Source organism: Pomacea canaliculata, linkage group LG5, assembly GCF_003073045.1.
Source record: "Pomacea canaliculata isolate SZHN2017 linkage group LG5, ASM307304v1, whole genome shotgun sequence".
NCBI lineage: Eukaryota > Metazoa > Mollusca > Gastropoda > Architaenioglossa > Ampullariidae > Pomacea > Pomacea canaliculata.
In genome coordinates this window covers 24,959,405-24,979,874 of record NC_037594.1, presented here as the reverse complement: position 1 = coordinate 24,979,874, position 20,470 = coordinate 24,959,405, and the positions used below count along the sequence as shown (strand labels likewise).

Sequence of the window (20,470 nt, the reverse complement as noted above, 5' to 3'; positions counted from 1 at the left end):
TATTAAAAAAATAAATATGATTGATACAAATAAATGGCACATTAATATTATGTTATCTTTTGATCAATACATGTTGGCATCTGCAAACGAAAAATATTTGTTTATAACCAGTATCATAATTTAACAAGATGTCACTAAAAAGAAAATTTTAAATGCAGTTGTACTTTTTGAACTGTCATATTTGTATTTTAATACCTGACATTTTAAAATTATGCTGAACCTCCTCTGTAAATTAAATACTCAGAATAGATAGTAAATTTTGACAACCTTCAGAAAACATGTACATTTGTGCTTGGAACAGATTAGACCTTGATTGCTTTTGTGCACATAATTACAAAAAAGTCCTCAGCAAGTTGTAGCCGCTAGTTAAGTGCGATGTAGATAGAAAGTGGGATGTTACATTGAAGAGTTCTGTAGACACCAAGTTTAGTATTGTAGCCACTATGTAGAGCTGTGTAGAAGCCATGGCTCCACCTGGCAAAACTTTAGATGAAAATTTTGCTGAGCAGGTGTAGGGACGGTAAGCCTTGAAACACAGCACAGCGGAGGTGGTAGGAGTGGGGAAGAACCTTTCAGATTTATTCACTTCACCACCCTGCTGCATACCAGATTATTGCTCATTTACTAGAAAAAGAGAAAAAGATCAGTGGAACCATCATTTAGTTTTTTACAGTTTCATTCTAATTATTTTTTATCAACATTTGCATGATGGTTTATGACATGTTTTAGTTTATTTACTTCTCTGCTTGCCTGTTTGCCAGCTGCTTGCTTAGTTTTTGTTGTAATAGTTTTCTGTAGACTAGTATACATGACCTGTTTAATATAATGCAGACATTTTTCATGATCTAGACTACTGTCACATGGGTCACTAGCATGATCTAGTCTGGTGTTGTGATATGTAGGGCTTTTGTATGATCAGGTCGCATTGAACGAAAAGCATTGCAGCACTTGTCAGATATCTTTCACAGCTTCACTGAATTCAACAAAATGGCAGTCTGGTACAAGGGGCTATAGCATGTAAAGCAAAACTTCAAGATAGAGGAGGGATTCAAGTCATGGAAACCCTGTACAAGAGCTCAAGATGTGCAGTACTTTTTCAACAACTGATCTCAAGACTTCTTTCAGACAAAAAGGGGTATTTGCCAGGGGTGCCCTTATTGCCAGTACTGTTAACATTTTCTTGGAGAATATGCAAGACAGTACATCACATCTCAAATACCATCAGCGGGAGACCTCTGAGTTACCTGTTCTGCACAGAAAACATTGATCTGATGATAGGTATCATCAGTGGGAGACCTCTATGTTACCTATTCTGTGGAGGAGACCTCAGTCTGATAGCATCATCAGCACTTTGTCTGAGAGACTGTACAAGCACATATGGAACAGAGACCAGCTCTGACAAGACCAAAGTCATGGTTAACACTATCAGCAGCAACAAGGCAGAGTTTGAGGAGATAAAGAGATTAAAGTATTTTGGAGCCACCCTTTCCAAAGATGACACCTGCACTACAGACATCCACATCAGGATTGGAACAGAGACACAGCAGTTTGCCACCAAGGTCCATCATCCTACAGTAAAGTACAGACTTTACAAAATCCCCCATGGTTCCCATTCTTCTGCATGGATGTGAAAGGTAGAATCTGCTTGACAGGGAAGTGGTATAAGCTGGTCTGGTTTGGCCTTGTTGGCAGTGCTCCTCAGATACGTGAAGTGGTCTGTTTCCAGGATGCTCTGTCCTTGAATTTGGATTGGGAGTTCCTGCTTGTTGTTGATTCTCATCACTTTGGTCTTCTTTCTGTTGACCTTTAAGCCAGTTTTCTCTGCTTCTTTTACTAGCTTACTCAGTTTGGTTTGTGCATGTTGTTGCCGGTGAGATTGGAGACTAATGTCATCTAATATCTCTAACTGTTTGGTGAAGGTCCACTGGATACCAGTGCTGTTGTCTTGGGTTGTCTTGCGCATAATCCAGTCTATCACCATCATGAAGATTGTTGGTGATAATATGCAACCCTGTCTTACGCTAGTCTTCATTCTGGAGTCACCCATTCCTTGTGTTTTCTTTCCCTCTTCCCTAGAACATCTGTACAGGTTGTCTTCTAAATGCTCTTGAGTGTTTACCAGTGTTCTTTCAGTATTTCTTCTGTCAGTCCTGAAAGGGCCTCATACTTATTCTTGACTTCACAGCTATAAATTTCCCTTGTTTCCTTGTTCTTGAGGCATTGAGTATTGAACTTGTGGTGTGGTCTGCCTGCTGGATCAATGAAGGACTTCAGCTTAGTCTTGAAGACTGCCACCAGGAGCTGGTGGTCTGAAGCAACATCTACACCTCTCCTCACTTGGACATCTTGAATACTCCTTCTCCACTTTTGAGCAACTGTTATATGGTCAGTCTGGTTTTCCGTCTGGCCAACAGGGGAAGTCCAAGTTGTCTTGTGTATATTCTTGTGTGGGAACACAGTCCCACCTATGACATGGTCATTGAAACTCAGAAGTCTGTGAAGAGCTCTCCATTTTTGTTGCAGGTTCCAACGCACAATGAGTTCCCTGTTGGTGTTATCATCTCCCACTTGGACATTTTAGGTCTTCCATAATGATCTCATGATCTCTTCTTGGTGTGTGGTCAAGCAGAGACTGCATGGAACTGTAAAAGTCTTCTTTTTCCTCTTCCTCTGTTGCAGTTGTTGGGGCATAGCATTGGATGATGTTTTGGTGTTGAATCTTGCTGACATGAGCGGTGGTGAGACTGATTCCCAGGCCATCAGTGCCTTTGTTGCCTGTGTTGACATTAGGTCTTGTTCAGGTCTTTGTGGCCAGAGTAAATAATAGTTTCTCCTGATGTTAGTCTGGTCTGGCCACTTCCATTCCATCTGGTTTCCCGAGAACCCTGATGTTGTATTTTCTCATTTCTCTTGCCACTTGAGCTGACTTGCCACTTTCATTGAGGGTTCTGATGTTCCATTGTCACTATCCCGGTTCTTGCCTTGGTCCTCAAAAGATGAGTCGGTGAGCTGGCTATCCTAAGGCTTTCACCAGCATGTGTCATAATCTCTTCTAGAGAGGAATCTTCCTGACCAGGCCCTTGTTGTGGTACTGTTGCGGTTTCTGTAACAGCTTTTGTTTTTACATGAGTGGGTTGTTAGCCCAAAGCAAAACCCCCAACCTGGAGGGCCAGGGTGCAACATTTTAGTCTGGCCTCATCCCTGACAGACCTGTTTGGTTTGGTTAGACCTGCCAGGAGCACAAGGCTCCCACTGACATAGCTCTGTGGATCGACAAGGCATGCAAGCCACCACACCACTACAAAGTAAGTTGCACCAACTGGTGGTGGATCAGATCAACATAGCCATTGGTCAACAGATACCAGTCAAGGGAGGAAAGAACAGACAAATCAATTACATGCTACATTTGATTTCCCAGCAGTATGTCTTGTCAAGACAATTACATTAATAGGATCTTCTCAGAGAATAAACTTGAGAATAGTGTCTGGTCTTGACTTTAAAAATGGATGCTGGCAGACAAAAAAAAAAACATATCTATAAACTCTAAGAGCAAGTCTTGCTAGACAAAAACCATACTTTATAAAATCAGAAACAGATGTTAGTAAACATGAATTTCCTATGTACATGTAATGTAACTAATCTGTTTACATTCAAATCATAAGCATAGCCTTTGTGACATTTGTACCTTGTTTGTTGTCCAAACTTAAGTCAGGGAAGTTTAGAACTCAATGAAAATATAACTTGGGACAAAGCTTCCGAGTCTGATCCTACAGAAAGTGTGAGCCTAAAGAGCTAAACTTCAAAAACTTACTGAAAGGAGAATCATATTGTGTGAACAAGTAGAGCTACCATGAATATTGTCATCAGAATTACTGATTTTTTTTTAATGCCAGGTTACCAACTAAGCCAAGAGCCCTTTAACCTGGCCCAGCAGACAGGGTCATTTGAGATAGTGCAGTCAGATGCTCTTCATGGCAAAGTGGTACGACAGATGATGCTGCAGCGTCCTGTGGCCTGGTGTGATGCTGACCAAAAAAATGCATATGGTGCTGCCATTAATATGATTGGAAATTACAGCTGGTGAGCTACAGACAGTACATTCACAATTGGTCAAGTGGTCAAGTGGTCAAGTATTTGTGGTACAGCAGGTCAACTGCAGACAGTAGTTATAATTAGTCTTTTTTTAAAAGTTTTAAATACAGCATCTAGTAGTAGATGTGTCAGATGTAGGTAGCTTTGTCAGGCTACGGTCTGTAGAGTTATACAGGAAGCTGGTTCAGTGATTTCCCTGCACCAGCTGTTATAAGATCTGACATGCATTATGGTCCCTGCACCAGCCGTAATAAGATTAGATATGCATTATGGTTTTTCAAAGAGATATTTTGCTAACCCTATGAACATAAAAAAACTCACGCCTATTTCATCTGTTCTATAACTGGAACAGTGGTGTTGATAGAAATTTGTAAAATTCCATGAGCTTGTCTCTTGGTCTGGGATATTGCACTGTGCAAGTATACTTTATTATTATGTTAACAAGATGAGGCAGTTCTTTCAGTATCGGTCAACTTTATTAAGATTAGAAAAAGGTGACACAACTCTGTAAGTTTCAAGTTGTTCCATGCCAGACAGCTAGAAGAAGGCTTTTCAGGTTTATTAGGTCTAAGAGGCTGCTCTGTGCCAAACAGCTGGAAGAGGACTGCAGGTCTGTTGGAAGAAGAAGCTGCTTAAATCTCAGAATTCTGTTTCATTATTAGAGAGAGATGCATTGATTAGAAGTCGGGATTTGCTGTAGCATCACACACTTTGATTTGAGAAAAGCCCGAGCAAGTTCTGATTACACCGACTGAAATGACAGAATTTAATGTGCACAGTCTGCAGATATATACTCCAGTCACATTTTTTTAGATACAGACAACTCCAGTCAGTCTGTACACCAAGTGTGTGGCATTCTGTGCTGTAGATATATGCAACTCCAGTCACAGTCTATACATATATACAACTGCAGTCACAGTCTGCTGATAAGTTCAATTCCAGTCACAGTCTGTACTTATATACAACTCCAGTCACAGTCTAATCATATACACAACTCCAGTCCCAATCTGTAAGTGTATACAGACTGCAAATGTGTAGAACTTCAGTCACAGTCTGTATACCATTCTAGCTGTCAAGGATAATGTTTTTCTGTTAGCATGCATGACAATGTTTGTACTTTTCTACCTGTCACAGGTGTTTCTTGTCTTTTGGCATGCTTTGCTAAACATCAGCTGCCTTTTCTGCATGTCTGCTTTGCTTGCTTGCTTGCTTGCTCATATCTCTGCTTGATGGCTGTAATGTATTTCCTGCAATGATGCATAGTGTCCGTTAACTAGTAGCTGTTTGGGCAGTGAGTATCAGGGGAGATGTGTAACAGCAGGAGGGAAATAGGAATAGAGGAATATTATGAGAATTTGATCATAATCATAGAACTGGGAATATAAAAAAAAAATGATCAGTATCATAGACTTAACCCAACAGTAGAGAAACGAAGCATTTTAGGTGACAGGAGAAAATAACAGTGAGCAGTGCATCATCGTCATCCACTTGTTGGTCACTGCCTGTACTAGTCATCAGGGGAGGAGGGAGACTAGGTAGATGCAGTTCAAGCTGGGAACAGTCATCATAAGTAGGGTCAGTTCCTAAAGGACCATGGGCAAAGCATGTTAAACCACTAAAGCTATGGGTGGTTTATCTCTGAAAGAGTTAGGCAGTTGAATAGCAGGAGACATGAGATCACATCTAATTACTGGTAGAGAGGTGCAATTGTCAGAGTGGTAAAATTAGATTTGCAGCAGTTTGCTGATAGACACATGCTATCATCACAGTAGAAAATGAGAGAGTGCTTATAGGCAGAAGAGGTAGAGAAGAAGAGCAGATAAACAGGAGGGATGATGCACCCCATAGAAAGATTACAGTTTCCTGCCCTTTGCCTCTTGTCAGACTACACGGAGCATGCAGAGCCGTATAACTTAGCCCAACAGATTGGGGCGTTTGAGGTGCTAGCCACAGGAGATCCTGGTCATGGCAAGGTACTGAGACAGGTAGTACTGCACAACCCCATACAATGGTGCCCCATCAGGCTCGTCTTTCCCATTACACTTGGGGGAAACAGCAACTGGTAGGTTGGTCGTGGCTTCACATGTCCATCATGTCTTTTCACCTTTATTCTGGTGCGTGTATTTGTGTTTGTATGTGTCCTATATGTTTATATATTTTGGTGGTGCTATAGTTTGTGTGTGTGTGTGTGTGTGCTATGTGCTTGTATATTTTGTTGATGTTACTGTTTGTGTGTGTGTGCATGTTCTATGTGCAGATATATTTCACAGGTAGTGGTCATCTAAGAGGATACTTAACATTCTCATTTCCACCTTCATTTCTACTTAAAGAGAAAAAAAAAAATAACCATCAGACGAGTTATAAAACATTACACATGTTGCAAGAATGGAGCTAAGGGTTAGGACAAGAACAAGAAACTTCCAGCCAGTCCCTGATCTTTGACAAGTGAAACACAGCCCAACCAAGCTAGACACAGATCCTTGACAAGTGAAACACACCTGCAAAGCTAGACCATAATCCTTAAAAATAAAACACATCTACCCAAACCAAATCAGCCAAATAAAAAGCTCATTGATGAAGGCCACATGAGTTGTAAATAATCATTAACCGGTAGCCAAGGAGAACTAAGAGTGGACTCTAATCAGATCTTGCCCATGTTTGGTAAGTCAGAGGCAAACAGAGAGGCATCTGTGCTCCATACATGCTTGTTGCTTTATTCATGGGAGGAAATCCTGTGTAGCTTCATCTGATGCTTGGTCCTAGGTGTGTGAACAAGCATTGTCCATCTCTGGAGTTTCTGGCAATGGGATGGAAACTGAGAGATTTGTATATTTTGTGCTGACAGAAAATCAAAGCTGAAAAGAGTCTTGTGACCTTTGTGTGAGATATTAGAGACCATAATTTTCTCAAGATCAGCTTTGTTGTTAGAGCAGTGCCTATCCCTCACATATTGCTTCGTTGAGTGTGAGGTTCCATTCCCTCTGCTTTGTCAGTCTGTGGGACTTGACATTCATCGTTACAACCTTTTATGAGATCATATCATCTGCAAACTGCAAGTTGTAAAACTATGCCTCATTGGCATCAGACCCTTCTCATTTCTCACAGCCCATCATGTCATACATTCTGCTGATGCTGCAAATACTTTTCTTTTAGGGTGCAACATTTGAACTTCTTTTCGAGATTCTGCCAGTCAGGTTTTCTACAAAGTCCCATGTACTGAATTGGAATAACTGAGGGCTTCTGTCAGCATCACTTTGCCTGGGCTGCTAATGATACTCATGTTTCTAAGCTTTGGTGTTCTCATGTTTCCTTTTTTGGAGAAGGATATCACTTGTGACTGTTTCTTGAGGACATTCTTTCCTATCTCATCTTCCATAGTACAGTTAAGTACTTTATTTCTTCTCCAACCCACTTTATCTGCTGTTGTAAAGAGATGATTCTTCTCCTTCAGACTGCAAACAGCTTTTCTTTCAAAAAATTATCATACTTGTTACTTGATAACAGGAAGAGGTGCAATTGGAAACCCATAATTCTTATGAGTATGGGAGATGGGAGAAACTGTAAATCCCTGGGCTGCACCATTCATATGCACTATTGAATATGGGTGACATTGCCAGGAACTAAACACTGTATGCTTGTGACAGGTAAAGGGATGAATTTGTCCTTAAAATATCTGTGTCTGCATTTAGAAGATCTCTGCCAGTCAGAGGTCATTTTATGTTGAAAACCAATCTGTGCAGACCTAAAAATTCAGGACATGGGAGAGTCTGCTGGCTAGAGTGTCTGCAGATATATTTTGATATACTTTCTTCAGAATATTCAATGCAAGAGCATCGGGACTATTTTTACTGTATCACAAGTCCCTGGCCTCAACTTGATGTAATGAAAGATTCATGAGTCATAAGTTTGCCATCTACTGTTCTGCTTAGCGTTAGTGTGTGCACTACTTATTTTCAGTTTTATTGACTTTTGCTGAGATAGTTTTTTATGCTTGGCACCATTGTAGAGAACATCAGATGATAACTTTGTCACTGTCTCAGGTTATGATACTTAATTAGTTCATCTGGTTGTAAAATTACTTTTACTAAATTAATTTTATTGCTTTTATTTAGTATGTCAGATTGTAATACAGTTAATGTAACATTGCTCACTGTGCTGCTGTTTATGTTTGTCATAGCATCTGGTATCTTTTTTGAAGTGGATATGACACTGTGCTGTTACTATATAACTGACATATATGTTGAGGTGGATATAACAATGTTTTGTTACTGTTTGGCAGGACTGACATCTATGTAGAAGTAGATGCAGCAGTTGGAGCGGTCAACGGCACTAATGGAGTCTTCGTTGCAGCCAGAGTGCAGAATGGAGGGTGTGATGCATATGAAGCCAAAGGCATCTTTTTCTTCCTGTTCCCTCAAACCAAGCGCTACATTGTTTCCTATGATTTGGGTATGTGTGTGTCACCAGAGTTTGTGCTTGATGGCTCATGCTCTTAGCACATTTTCAGTAGTATTAGGATGTGCTGTGCAGAAATAAAATAGAAATCTCATTTGCAGACAAGTTCAGGCAAAATGGTTAGTAATGGAAAAACATTTAGTTTCCCTCTTCTTGCAACATCCTGATTTGTGGCCTGTATGCTCATTCATTAGGAACATTTTGACTTAAGTCACTTAGAATAGAAAGTCCTGAATGTGCCAGCTTACAAGAGAGTAGTTAACATTTGTTCTGCAGCACTACAGCAGGCTTGTAGATCTAGGAAGTAACGGCCAGATATTTGTTCTCATCTTACCAGTCAAATCTGCTTTCCCATTGCCAATGGCCGGGACTTTACTGTTGTCAATGATGGTCTCTATTCCATATGGGTTCAAACTGACAGTCTGCTGATAAGGTTTTCTGCTAGAACCTGCTATCATATCAAAATTGTCTGCAAAGTATAGGCTGCAAATCGGCCTACCACCAATGGAAATAAATGTGTAATGGGTTTAATGCATGATGTTCTCCAGAAAAATATTAAACAGCACAGATAATAGGGCACGCCCTATGTACGTCAATATGGGACAAAAGTAAAAAAAGTATTCAATGAACACCATGCTCCAGATACAAGTATGAAATAAACACCATGCTCAAGATTGGAAGAAAGCAGCAGTCGTGTGTGTTTAAGCTGATTGTGTCTCTGGACTGAAGGTGGGATGAATGAGCATAGATAACATGTTCCAGCTCTAGAAAGTCCTAAGCCTGCCACATCTGCCTATGCATTTAATGTCTAAATGGTTAAAATTGCAGTAGATTGGTTGATCAGAAGTTAATTATACATTATCTCTACAGATTTTCATGACACTGTATTGTGTGTGTGTGTGTTGGGTCTTTCATGACCAAGATCAATTACCCTTACACCAGGTGTTATTTGTTAACAGCTCACACTCAGAATGTGGTGTCCGGCAATATCAACACATCACTGTCAGTCTGGAATAAACTTTCTCTTCTCATTACAGTAAGTTGAACTATTTTCAATTATTTGACAGCTCATTTGCTATTTTTTACCATGAGTCAGTAGGATGCATTATATTTTACTGGAACCTGTTTCAATGAACTATGTGTGTGCGCATGCACATGTGCGTGCATTCATGCACACGTACGTGCATGCATGATTATGAGCTGTTCTTTCCATCAATCAAACAATATTACTGTTTCTTTCACCAGAAAACAGGAGCCATTGGATCAGTCAACAACAACGTACTGTTTAATGTTTCGATCCCAAATTCACCAGCAAATGGTTTTGCAGCTCTGGGCACAGAATCATATGGCATAGCAGATTTTGACAACTTCTTAATAACATCACAAGAAGAGGGTCTACGTCGAATGCAGGTGCCTGCACAGACAGGCACCAGAAAAGGCAGCAGTCTATATTTTTCACCTGAAATTAAGAAACACCACTAACTATAGAGTGATATGTACATAGGTTTCCTTGTCAACAACAGAACTTGTACAGTATATTTACACCCATATCAATTGGGGAAGTGGGCTTGTTTAGGGACCCTCGTTTTGATCTCAGGACAGAGGGGACATGTAGCCATACTGGTTGCAGATGCAGAGGAAGATGGAACATCATTGATAACAAAAGCCGACTACACATATATTGTACAGTCAGTGTATTCAAATTAATATGCAGCTGGTATCATATGGATGATAAGCAGCCTAATTATCAGACATTACAGTGAGTTTTATTCTTTAAATAATTAATAATAATGAACAGCCATTTTCTATTTTGTATAATTAATAATAATGAGCATTGTTTACAAGCAATTGTGCTACAAACATTTGTATTGTGAATACTGTCTGAGACTATTTGTGATGTCTTGTGAACATTCCAGAAATAGGTTCCAGTCTTGAAATCCTTTTGAGATTTTTGCTGAAAGCCTGCTTTGATGATCTTCCAGAAGATGTATTGTCACAAAGCAATGGCTTTGTAAATGTTTTTGTGCATGCATAGAAGGGAATATATTCACACATATTTATTTATGGATATGTATTTAGGATGTGTGTGTATCTGTGTGCATGTGAATGTATTTGTTTGGGGGGGGGGGAGGATTGAAATTTGCACAAATAAATATTAAAAAATAACAGTTTGATTTGTGTTGTATCATTTATGTGTGTGTGTGTGTGTGACAATGCCAATCCAATAAGGAGGTCAACTTGTCAACAACATATTGTGGAACTCTTGTCTAGAAGCCATGACTTAAGGGTTTTTAACATTAAGAACATGATGCACTGGAAATAGAGGAATCTATTGCTAACAGGACTTGCAGATTGGGGTCGGCCTAGTGGGAGGTTAGGTGTAGTCCTCGATTTCACCCCATGGTCCTCTCCTTTCCCTCTTGACAACACAAACTTGCCATCAATTAGTACTGACAACACAAACTTGCCACCAATCAGCACTGACAACAAACTTGCCACCAATCAGCACTGACAACAAACTTGCCACCAATCAGCACTGACAACAAACTGACCTTCATCTGGTGTCTAAATATAAATTTATATGTACATTTAAACTATGATGACAAAGGAAACATTGTGCTGTCAGTGATGCTTATTCTTAGTCACAGTGTCCAAACAACTACCTAATCACAGACCATCAATAAATACGTAAATGTCAGTATGAAAGACAATTGTTTCTCAGTAAAATCCTCACAATTTTGATTCATATTCTTATATTTCTAATTTTAAAAAAAAAGTATTTGTCATATATATCCAAATCTTACAAGTGCTGGATTTCATTATTGACATGACATTGGAAACTGGTCAACAATAAACTAAGGATCAAGAAATAAGAATATGATTTCAGATAAAATCAAGGGAAAGTAGGCATATAAAATGATGTAATCACTTCTCTGAAGAGCTGCACTGCTATAGACTGCAGGTTGGAAGTATGCATAAGCCTTGCCAACACCTCTCAGGAAAGCTGTGCTGCTGTGGACTTTGCTGGGTGAAAGGGAGAGAGATGGTTGAAAGCCAACAAACAAGGGTTGAGAACTATATGCAGCAGACAACAGTAGTAAGCTCTGATATTTATACAACACTGTGTGTACATATACATATATACTTATAGAACAGTGTGCAGCAGACCGCAACAGTAAGCTCTGATATGCATACAACTGTGTGTGTGTATATATATATACACTTCTAGAACAGTGTGCAGCAGACCACAGCAGTAAGCTGTGATATTTTTACAACACTGTGTGTACATACATATTATATACTTCTAGAACAGTGTGCAGCAGACAGTAACAGTAAGCTCTAATATGTATACAGCACTGTGTGTGTACACACACTTCTAGAACAGTGTGCAGGAGACCACAGCAGTAAGCTGTGATATTTATACAACGCTGTGTGTGTGTACACACCTCTAGAATAGTGTGAAGCAGACGACAGCTGTAAGCTCTGATACTTATACAACACTGTGTATTTGTCATTTGTCTGAGCATGCCTCATGCACATTCTGAGATTGCCTCGGTTGCTGTTGAGCCTTTGGGCGGAAGCATGATGCCACTAGCGCCTGGTCCCTCACCTAGAAAAACGGAGAGACGGGGCTTGACTGTCATTGAAGCAGCATATGTAGACATGACACTTCAGTCCGCGCACCCACTATCTCTTCCCCTATTTGTGAGGCTGATAAATACCCTGGTACTGTCATTTTGGAGAGGAATAGTTTTTACATTGGCAAGGATCACACTAATTGTGTGTACAGTGTTTTCCTTCGTGGCAGACTGCTGGGGGGTGGGGCACATGACGTCACGTGATCCTTTTGTCAAAGCCCAGCACCGTTAAGGTGCCGTTAGTTCTACCTGTGTGTCAAGTCACTAGGTCGCCTTTGAAGGCCGTCGTTTGTGCCAATCACCGCACACAGTCGACTTCGATCAGACTGAAATTTTCCTCGGCCAGCTCGCGCCCCTCAGAACTTGTCTTGACTTGCGTCTCCCAGTGCCTTTGTGAGCGGCCATACCTGTGGATGTACTCACACTCTACTTACATGGGACTGGCAAAGACAATTCCTCGTCCTTACCTGTCGTCAACACTGTCACTCTGTACTTGGCAAAAGACTATTAGAGTGACAAGCTGTCTGTAGGAACATCATATATATACTATAGTATCCCTGTGTCTTGGACTGACGACGACAAAGGACAAAACTCACCTTTGCCCAGCGGCTACACGTTAATAATACACATTCATTACTGACTTCAGGTAAGTTCAGTCTACAGAAGTATTACTAGAGAAATGTAAACTTTGATTGGCTGCATGGTTTCATCCCTACTATCCTATTGATTCTTAATTTTTGATGATTTATTGTTTATTCTCTCTTCGAACAGCAGCTATTTTGGGGAAAACATTTAATCACCAGATCTCTAGTTTAGTCTCTCGATCGTGTTTGTCAGCGATTACTATTAATTGCGTGTAGCTATTCTTATGTCATAGACAACTTTTTCTGATTGCCTGCATGGTGTCCTGTCAAACACAGTGGTCTCTAATACTACCTTGTGTTCTGAAGACCACCGTTTTCAGCAGTGACTTCCTAACGTTCGAACCCTAATTATATCGGTTACCAGGTTTCCTCAACAACAAAAAAAGTCCTTTTGTTTACATCAGTAGAGGATCAACTAATACAGAGTACTTGCCAAAGACTGTGATTACCTCGTCCATAGTAGTTGTGATAATCTACGATAACCTCGTCCAAAATTAAAGTATTTACCCTGGTCTATGATTACCTTGACCAGACACCAGACTACTTGTGTTCATCTATGAGCCAATCTGCTGTTTCCTGTCTCATGGTCTCACTTTCTCTCCTGCCGGTCTGTGTAGTGCAACTGTTGGCCTTTTATTGAGGTAAGACGAGTGTGTCACCCTCTCTTTCTGTTTCGCACTGTACCTCCCGGCCGTTTTCTTGTCAAGTCTACAAATTTAGGGAACCATTGTTAGTGTTTGTGTTTACAGTACCAGTATCGTGATCATGTTTACCACAGACATGGGGATGATGTTTACCTAACACAGGTGATCATGTTTACCACAGACATGGGGATGATGATTACCTGATAAGTCTGATTGTGTTTACTACAGACATGGGGATGATGATTACTGACACAGCTGATTGTGTTTGTCAGATACATTTTGTTTAAACATTTATCTGATACATCGTGTTTACATTAGATTAGACCATTTATATTGTAGATACAAAGTGCTCGCTGCTAAAGGCACGGCCTTGGTTTCAAATGTATTTTCTGTCGGAATGGTTTGACTGATCAGCTACTCACATTCTTGACTGAGCTACAGCTCTTGTGACAATAGAGAAACCGTCTCGGGGTGTGTGCCAAATGTTTACAGGAATGGACAGACTGGCTACCAGTGGGCCGCATAAAAATGTAATAGAAATTACTCCAGTGGACAGACTTGGAAAAGAACCAACCAGAATGCCACTAGCAGGACATCACAAAGCGCTAAAGGGGCTGGATAGGACACACCCTGCGCAAACCAGCTGACACCAATGCCAGGCAGGCACTTGACTGGAACCCTCAGGGGAAGAGGAGAGTTGGGAGACCAAAGCAGACGGGAAAAAACAGTAGAAAGTGAGGCAAAGGACATCGGATCCACATGGGCCCACCTGAGGGGGGGGAAGGGCTACCCAAAACCAGGTCCGCTGGCGAGGTGTTGTTGCGGCCCTTTGCTCTCTAGGAATATCAAGAAATAAACTAAACTAAAACTGTTTAGAAGTGTTTTATGGAGATTGTTTTCGATCATACCCGCTAACTCATGTGTTTAATGCTAGATAGTATTCTATATTTATTGTTCTGTGTGTGTGACTACCACTGTCTATTCCTCACTTTGCTTCTGCCTTGTCACCACATAGGGTTAGGGAGTGTACAATGGATTTGTCCAAGTTCCGCGCCTCAGGGGACCTGTCCGACATAGTGATTGTTGTTGAAGGCAACGAAAATCATTTGCATCGATTTCCTCTCTTCGCTCGGTCAAGTTTCTTCGAGAGTCTGGCCAGACACAATGGCTGTGGAGAGCCTCAAACTCCCGCCCTCAAAGGGAACAGGTTAGTACTTTCGCTAGGACCACCAGTTGCAAAAGAAGAGAAAGACCAATGCTTTTTAAAAATAAATAGGATTACATCATCATCATGACATCATCATCATCGTCGTCGTCGTCGTCGTCGACGTGCAATGTACATAACGCAGTATCAGGCTCATATAGCAACATGAACTAAACGATGACTACAAAAGCTGAGTTAATCTGTTGGAGCACAAAGTGATAATGATGATGTATCAAAGACAGAGAAGACTCAGAGGTAACGGACAGTAACGACAAAGAGTTATCTAAAAAGTAATCAATGGAGGGATATCTGGCAGGACAGACTAATCAAAAGTTAGAGAAGGGTGGATAAAGAATAGCTTATTTTTTTTTAGTAGCATGTTCACGGAAAAGATGTGTTTTTATGACACATTGGAAAAGGTTTTGACTGGGACCTATGGAAAGACGTTCATACTTGCCCTCTGACCTATCCTGATGCCAGCTTGTGTGTGTGCTGTTGCTTAGTGAGCGTGTGGAGCTATCGGACTTTCCAGGTGGCCAGGCCGTTTTCAGCCAGGTGGCGGACTTCTGCTACAACATGGCGCTGGACGTGGGTCGTCATAACGTCGTACAGCTGCGCAGTGCAGCTCAGAAGCTGCGGATGTTCGGGCCTGGCAACCTGGCCGACATTGCTGACAAGTGTCTGGTGGTCAGTCAGTCATCTAGCTAAGGGCTTGGATCTTTACACATAAATGTATTATCTTGCGTTTATATTAAAAAAAAAACCATTTCTTCACGTAATGAACCGTAAGAATATTGCAGGATTGTGTCTGTAACCGAGTCCTAAAATTCTACCCCCAAAGGCGTTTGTTTGATATTGTATTGAGTTTATTTCATATCATATTTTGTTTATTTTATAATGCACATGCTGTACAAACCGCATTATTTTCTACTCTGTGTCACAAACTTTGCATTTGGCCCAGAATCTCTGTCGGATGGATGAGGATGGTGAGATAATGATGTGTTAATGTGATAATATTTGAAGGACACCGTGACTTCCTGTAAGCTCAGTCGCGCCCCACAGCCGTTGGTGATGTTGCTGATGGAGTGCGTCAAGGTGGGCGAGCTGGCGGCTGAGGCCGGGATAGTAGACGTGCTGATCGACGCCCTGGTGGACACGTGGCTCAAGACGCCATCCAAGCTCTCCCCGACCACCAGCACCCCACCTGCTCTGGGCAGCGCTTTCGCGCCCCTCAAACCGCTGGCAGCGTCACCTGGCGTCACTTCCGCCGGCGCAGAGCTGCTGGATGAGGCTTCACTGCAGCGCCTGTGCGGTCTGCCTCAGGACTGGTTGGTCAGACTACTCTCGCAAGCTCGAGAGAGAGGAGTCCGCTTGTCCCCACTTGCTGACCTGGCCATGCGCTACGTCTATAAAACCTTTGTTGACAAGGATGTCGAGCAGAGCAGCAACGCCGAAGACACTTTGAGTGCCAAAGACAACAGAGAGGAGAGAAGCAGAGGGAAGGAAGACTCCTCTAGCAACCTTGAGGGCGATGTGGCAGGCAAGGACTCAGCACAGGTTTCCACTGGTGTGGGTGGGCTGCGTATCAGCGAGCATCACACAGAACTAGAGCATATTCTGGACGCTGTGCTGATGGTGCTGCCAGAGGAAGCCTACAACGTGCAGTCTGTGTCCATGGAGTGCCTGACAACGGTCAGTTCCTCTCACCTGTCCTTGCTTGTGTTTTTGTCACAGCTTCTTTGTGTGTTCGTGTTTATCTGTTGCTCTGTGGGTGCCAGATTGTTTCCGTGGGTGTGTTTCTGGACACCTACCTTCTGTAACAACTACCCTTTGTCTGGCAACAGGTGTTACGAGTGGCCAGTACCCGAGGATGTAGTTGCAGACGATTGCTGGTGCAGCTGGCGGCGGACAAACTGCAGCAGCTCAACGCCTCCGACTTGTGTCTCGTCTCGCCCTCCATGTTGCACGACGTGGTGTTAGAGGCACGTGAAGAGCACGGTCACGTGCAGCGTGCATGCACTCTTGTCGACACCTACCTGAGCGAAATGGCGCGGAAAGGGGTGCTGACAGCAGACACATTTCGACTGCTGGCCACAGCAGTGCCATCTGATGCCAGACGTTGCCATGACAAATTGTACGACATACTGGAGTATGTACTCAAAAATGGTGAGAATCTCATCCTCTCGACCTGCTTCCTTCCCGCTCCGCCACCCGCTTATGTGCCAAACATTGTGAGGTATAACATTGTATAACAATAAAAACAGATCACTCACACACAGTTACCTGTCTAACATTGTGCGATACAATGAACCAAGTCTCACTCTCACACACAGTTCCACCTTGACCTCTTAAGATTAACAATTAACCTTTCCCACATATCGTTCCATCCTTACCTTTTCATATAGAAGAGGACGTTACTAGGCGTTTCTTCATGTTTAGTGTTCTGAGAGGCCAGTTCATACATGCTTCTACCTTTGTTATTTTGGAAGTAGTAGATGTTACAGAAATCTAATTAAAACAATTGATACACGTGTTTGAATGTTCACTGTTTCGGAAGTTACAAAAGACAGATTTCTGTGTGTTTCGAATTGCATGCAGCTGAAAGCATCTTAAAAACAAATGATGAAGCTTCTTCAAACGTCTTTGCTTCACCACTTTTCTTAACCCTCACCCTGTTTACCTTCTCATAAAAGAGGACGATGTCAGCAGCGAGCAGCGCCACCAGCTGGTGAGCATCGTCAACTTTGACCTGCTGACGGAGGACACACTCCAGCGTGCACTGGACTCTCAGTTGGTGCCTCCCGAACTCCTGGCAGGTGCATCGTTACGACTGTGCGCGCGCCTGAGGTCGGAGCTGCAGTCGGTGAAGTACATTGCGGAGATGCAGGAAGAGGAACTTCAGAAGTACCAGTCAGCTGCCACTCCCCAAGCATCACCCAGGGTCGCACCAGTCGTCCCCTCAACCAACTCTGATTCAGGTCAGTGGGTGGGACTCAGACTTGTCCAGTGCACCCTTCTGACTGACATTACCGCAGTCAACACACCACTTAACAACACTCTAGTCAACACACTGTCCTGACATTACTATAGCAACAAAACTAAACTATGTTTTCAGTGACATTCTCATAACCAACACACTAACTACACGGGATTGTTGCAGGCTTCTCCGACTCACGAGACAGCGTGAAGCTGACCCCCGACTCGACCTCAGGACTGATGCGCGGGTCACACAGTGTGCTGACCTCTGCCCGCACCAAGCTGGCCATGCAACTGCACTCGCCTTCGTCAGGGCCGTCGTCTCAGTCGCATCCACACTCCTACCCGTCCTCCAGTCTGCTGCACCCGCACACCAGTCACATGACCACTGAGCACGACTTCAGCCTGCAAGACGAGCTGGACTTCAAGTTTGACCGCTCTTTCCGCAGTCTTGACCCCCGTGCCCGCTCGCGACCCCTTGGCACTTACAGCAGCTATAACTCATCGTCGTCCTATCATCACCATCAACCTCATTATCGCTCCACATACTTCCCATATTCTCCCAAATATTAGACCTGGAGGCCTAAAGGTCACAGACAGAATTTTCCTGCAATACACCGACATCCGGTTCGCATGTTGCTCGTGGAGCTGTTCAGCCAAATATAAAATACTGGAAATATGTTTTACAGAATATTGGAAATAATACAGAATACTGAAAATATATTTTACAGAATAGAGAATATTGTAAATATATTTTACAGAATACTGGAAATGATACAGAATATACAGAACACTGGAAATATGTAATACAGAATACTGGAAATAGATATTATAGAATATCGAAAGTTTTCAGATCCCTAAATAACTTCTCACCGCACGCTAAAATGTCATTTACAAAGTTTGTTACAGGTGTTGGATGATAGGGGTATTGCTCAAGATAACAGAGATGGTCTGTCATCCATGTCATACATATAAACAATGAGGTCAGAGAAGACAAAGTCTAATACACACTTTGAAACGAATCACAAAGATCACCATATTTGCAGAACTCTTTATGGAAAGAAGAAAACGGACTTTCATGTGTGAGTCATGATTGCAACAAACAATAAAGTCACGTGACGCTGGGATGCTGCTAGCAGTTCTGCAAGAAGCAAGGGATACTTGCAGTGTGCAGAAAGATGTCAACAGAGTTGATGGTGTGGCACCCTAGCATAAACAGGGTGCTTTTATGGATGTTTTGAAATGCTTTTCAGCAAATTCTTGAGTCAATGTGGGGACGAAATTTGCACGGCACGTATCAACAAAACAGAGATGTGTATAATAATACAAATGTCTGGACAAAGTTAATCTACTGATGTTTGCAGCCAGTATCTTTAGCCACTCTGTCCATCTGAGTGTCGAAGAGAACATTGAGCAAAAGCATGTCGTGTCCTGGTCTGCTTTCTTTTACTGATGATTTTACTGATGAATTCTTTTCTCGTCGAATTGAGCTCATGCAGACGAGGCTATTTTAACAAATATATACTTCCCTTTCGTCACTTCATATTTTCTCGAATACATGTACTCCAGATGTGATTGAGAGTATAAAATTTAATCTAATATTTCTCGTGCCTCTTTGTCATGAAATACCACTGGAATATTTTTTGTGATACTTGATGCTCTATTTCCAGCGATTTTCGCTAGTGGTACCCTTTAAGGCATGCGGTGACATCAAAGGCTTTCAATCTCTTGTATATAATATAAATAATACTGGTGATTAGACTGCACTTTCTGGAGCAGCAGTGCTTCATTTAGAAGAGGAAACAGCCTCCTGATAGAGATCGGCTAAGATGAACCACTCTGTCTTGTAAATAGCACTTATTTTGTTAACATCATTTTAGAATACTGACTGCTCTGGTGTATATAAAATTCATAATCCAACATATTAACTTTGAATTAAATTTATACGCCGCGAGTTTTAATGCCATGAGGTGCAGTTGAGTTGTAATGACTGCTGAAGAAAAACCAATAAACGTGATATCAACAGGCTTCTCTGAGTGGCTTTAGGATAGGTGTACAGTGTCCAAGTACATCACCTGTGCCTCTATGACACTTATAACCAAACTAAAGTGGATCGGAAACTTACCCCCCCCCCTTTTACGTAACATGTCTTGAGAGAACAACCTTGTGTGGAAGCATCGCTACAACACCTGACAACACACGAGCTTGGGTGAACATCTGGTCACCAACACTTTAGTGATCTGTTGAGCGGTAAGCGAGTGGGTGAAAATAAATCTATCGCCACTGACTGCTGAAATAAGGTATGTATGGTCATGAAATTTGAGAGTAAGGAAATAATGTCATCCCTATTCCAGTCACCGAGTACAAGACAGCCTGTTGAGTATGGCTCTGACCTCCTCCCTATATGTACACCCGAAGACGGCTCTGACCTCCTCCCTATGTACGAGGACGTGCACGCCATGCTCATGTCTGGCGTCTTCCACACTGTACCAGGGTTTACGGCCTCTGTGTGTTGTTGTCTCCTCAAATCCTGGCCATCTGACCTCAGCCAGTCCCACAGTCCCACCAGTGCCGTTGTAGCTCATGGGTGAGTCGATTCACTTTGTTGCTCACGTACTAATGTGCGGACATACCAATGGACGTTCCTTCTCTCAGCTTAATATCTGCTTTGATTTCAGTAGCAAAGTTTTCGCTGTTCCCATCCTGGAGCATGCTTTGGGGTACACAGTCGTTGCTGAAGCAGTCTCAACTCATCCGGCATGTTCTTTTGCGCCGAATGTCCATGGTTCTGTCTTAGGGCCTATACCAGGAGTGGGC

The 20,470-nt window shown here is 42.2% G+C and overlaps 2 protein-coding genes across 5 annotated transcripts in view; both read left to right on the top strand.

Annotated features, from left to right (window-relative positions):
* The window catches only part of LOC112563838 (galactocerebrosidase-like), a 32,311-nt gene extending 21,618 nt beyond the window's left edge, over positions 1-10,693 (top strand). Inside the window, exons 16-19 of one of the 3 annotated variants that reach the window (XM_025238214.1) lie at positions 5,977-6,154; positions 8,372-8,541; positions 9,507-9,583; positions 9,793-10,693. In XM_025238214.1, coding sequence (XP_025093999.1) covers positions 5,977-6,154; positions 8,372-8,541; positions 9,507-9,583; positions 9,793-10,029 — 662 coding nt within the window. In that variant the 3' untranslated portion in view covers positions 10,030-10,693. Of the gene's footprint in view, positions 1-3,893; positions 4,081-5,976; positions 6,155-8,371; positions 8,542-9,506; positions 9,584-9,792 lie in introns of all 3 variants that reach the window. The other 2 variants (XM_025238213.1, XM_025238215.1) reach the window with 2 other exon arrangements.
* A 1,058-nt stretch (positions 10,694-11,751) lies between these two features.
* On the top strand, positions 11,752-19,681 carry LOC112563840 (BTB/POZ domain-containing protein At5g03250-like). Of its 2 annotated transcripts, XM_025238217.1 has the most exons (8): positions 11,752-12,831; positions 13,362-13,470; positions 14,489-14,680; positions 15,181-15,364; positions 15,701-16,369; positions 16,522-16,843; positions 17,371-17,655; positions 17,838-19,681. In XM_025238217.1, the coding sequence occupies exons 3-8, from the start codon at positions 14,505-14,507 to the stop codon at positions 18,224-18,226; spliced, it is 2,025 nt and encodes a 674-aa protein (XP_025094002.1). In that variant the 5' UTR covers positions 11,752-12,831; positions 13,362-13,470; positions 14,489-14,504; the 3' UTR covers positions 18,227-19,681. The 2 variants fall into 2 exon arrangements, with proteins under 2 accessions (XP_025094002.1, XP_025094001.1); XM_025238216.1 differs by lacking the exon at positions 13,362-13,470 and having other exon boundaries at positions 11,753-12,831.
* Positions 19,682-20,470: the final 789 nt, after the last annotated feature.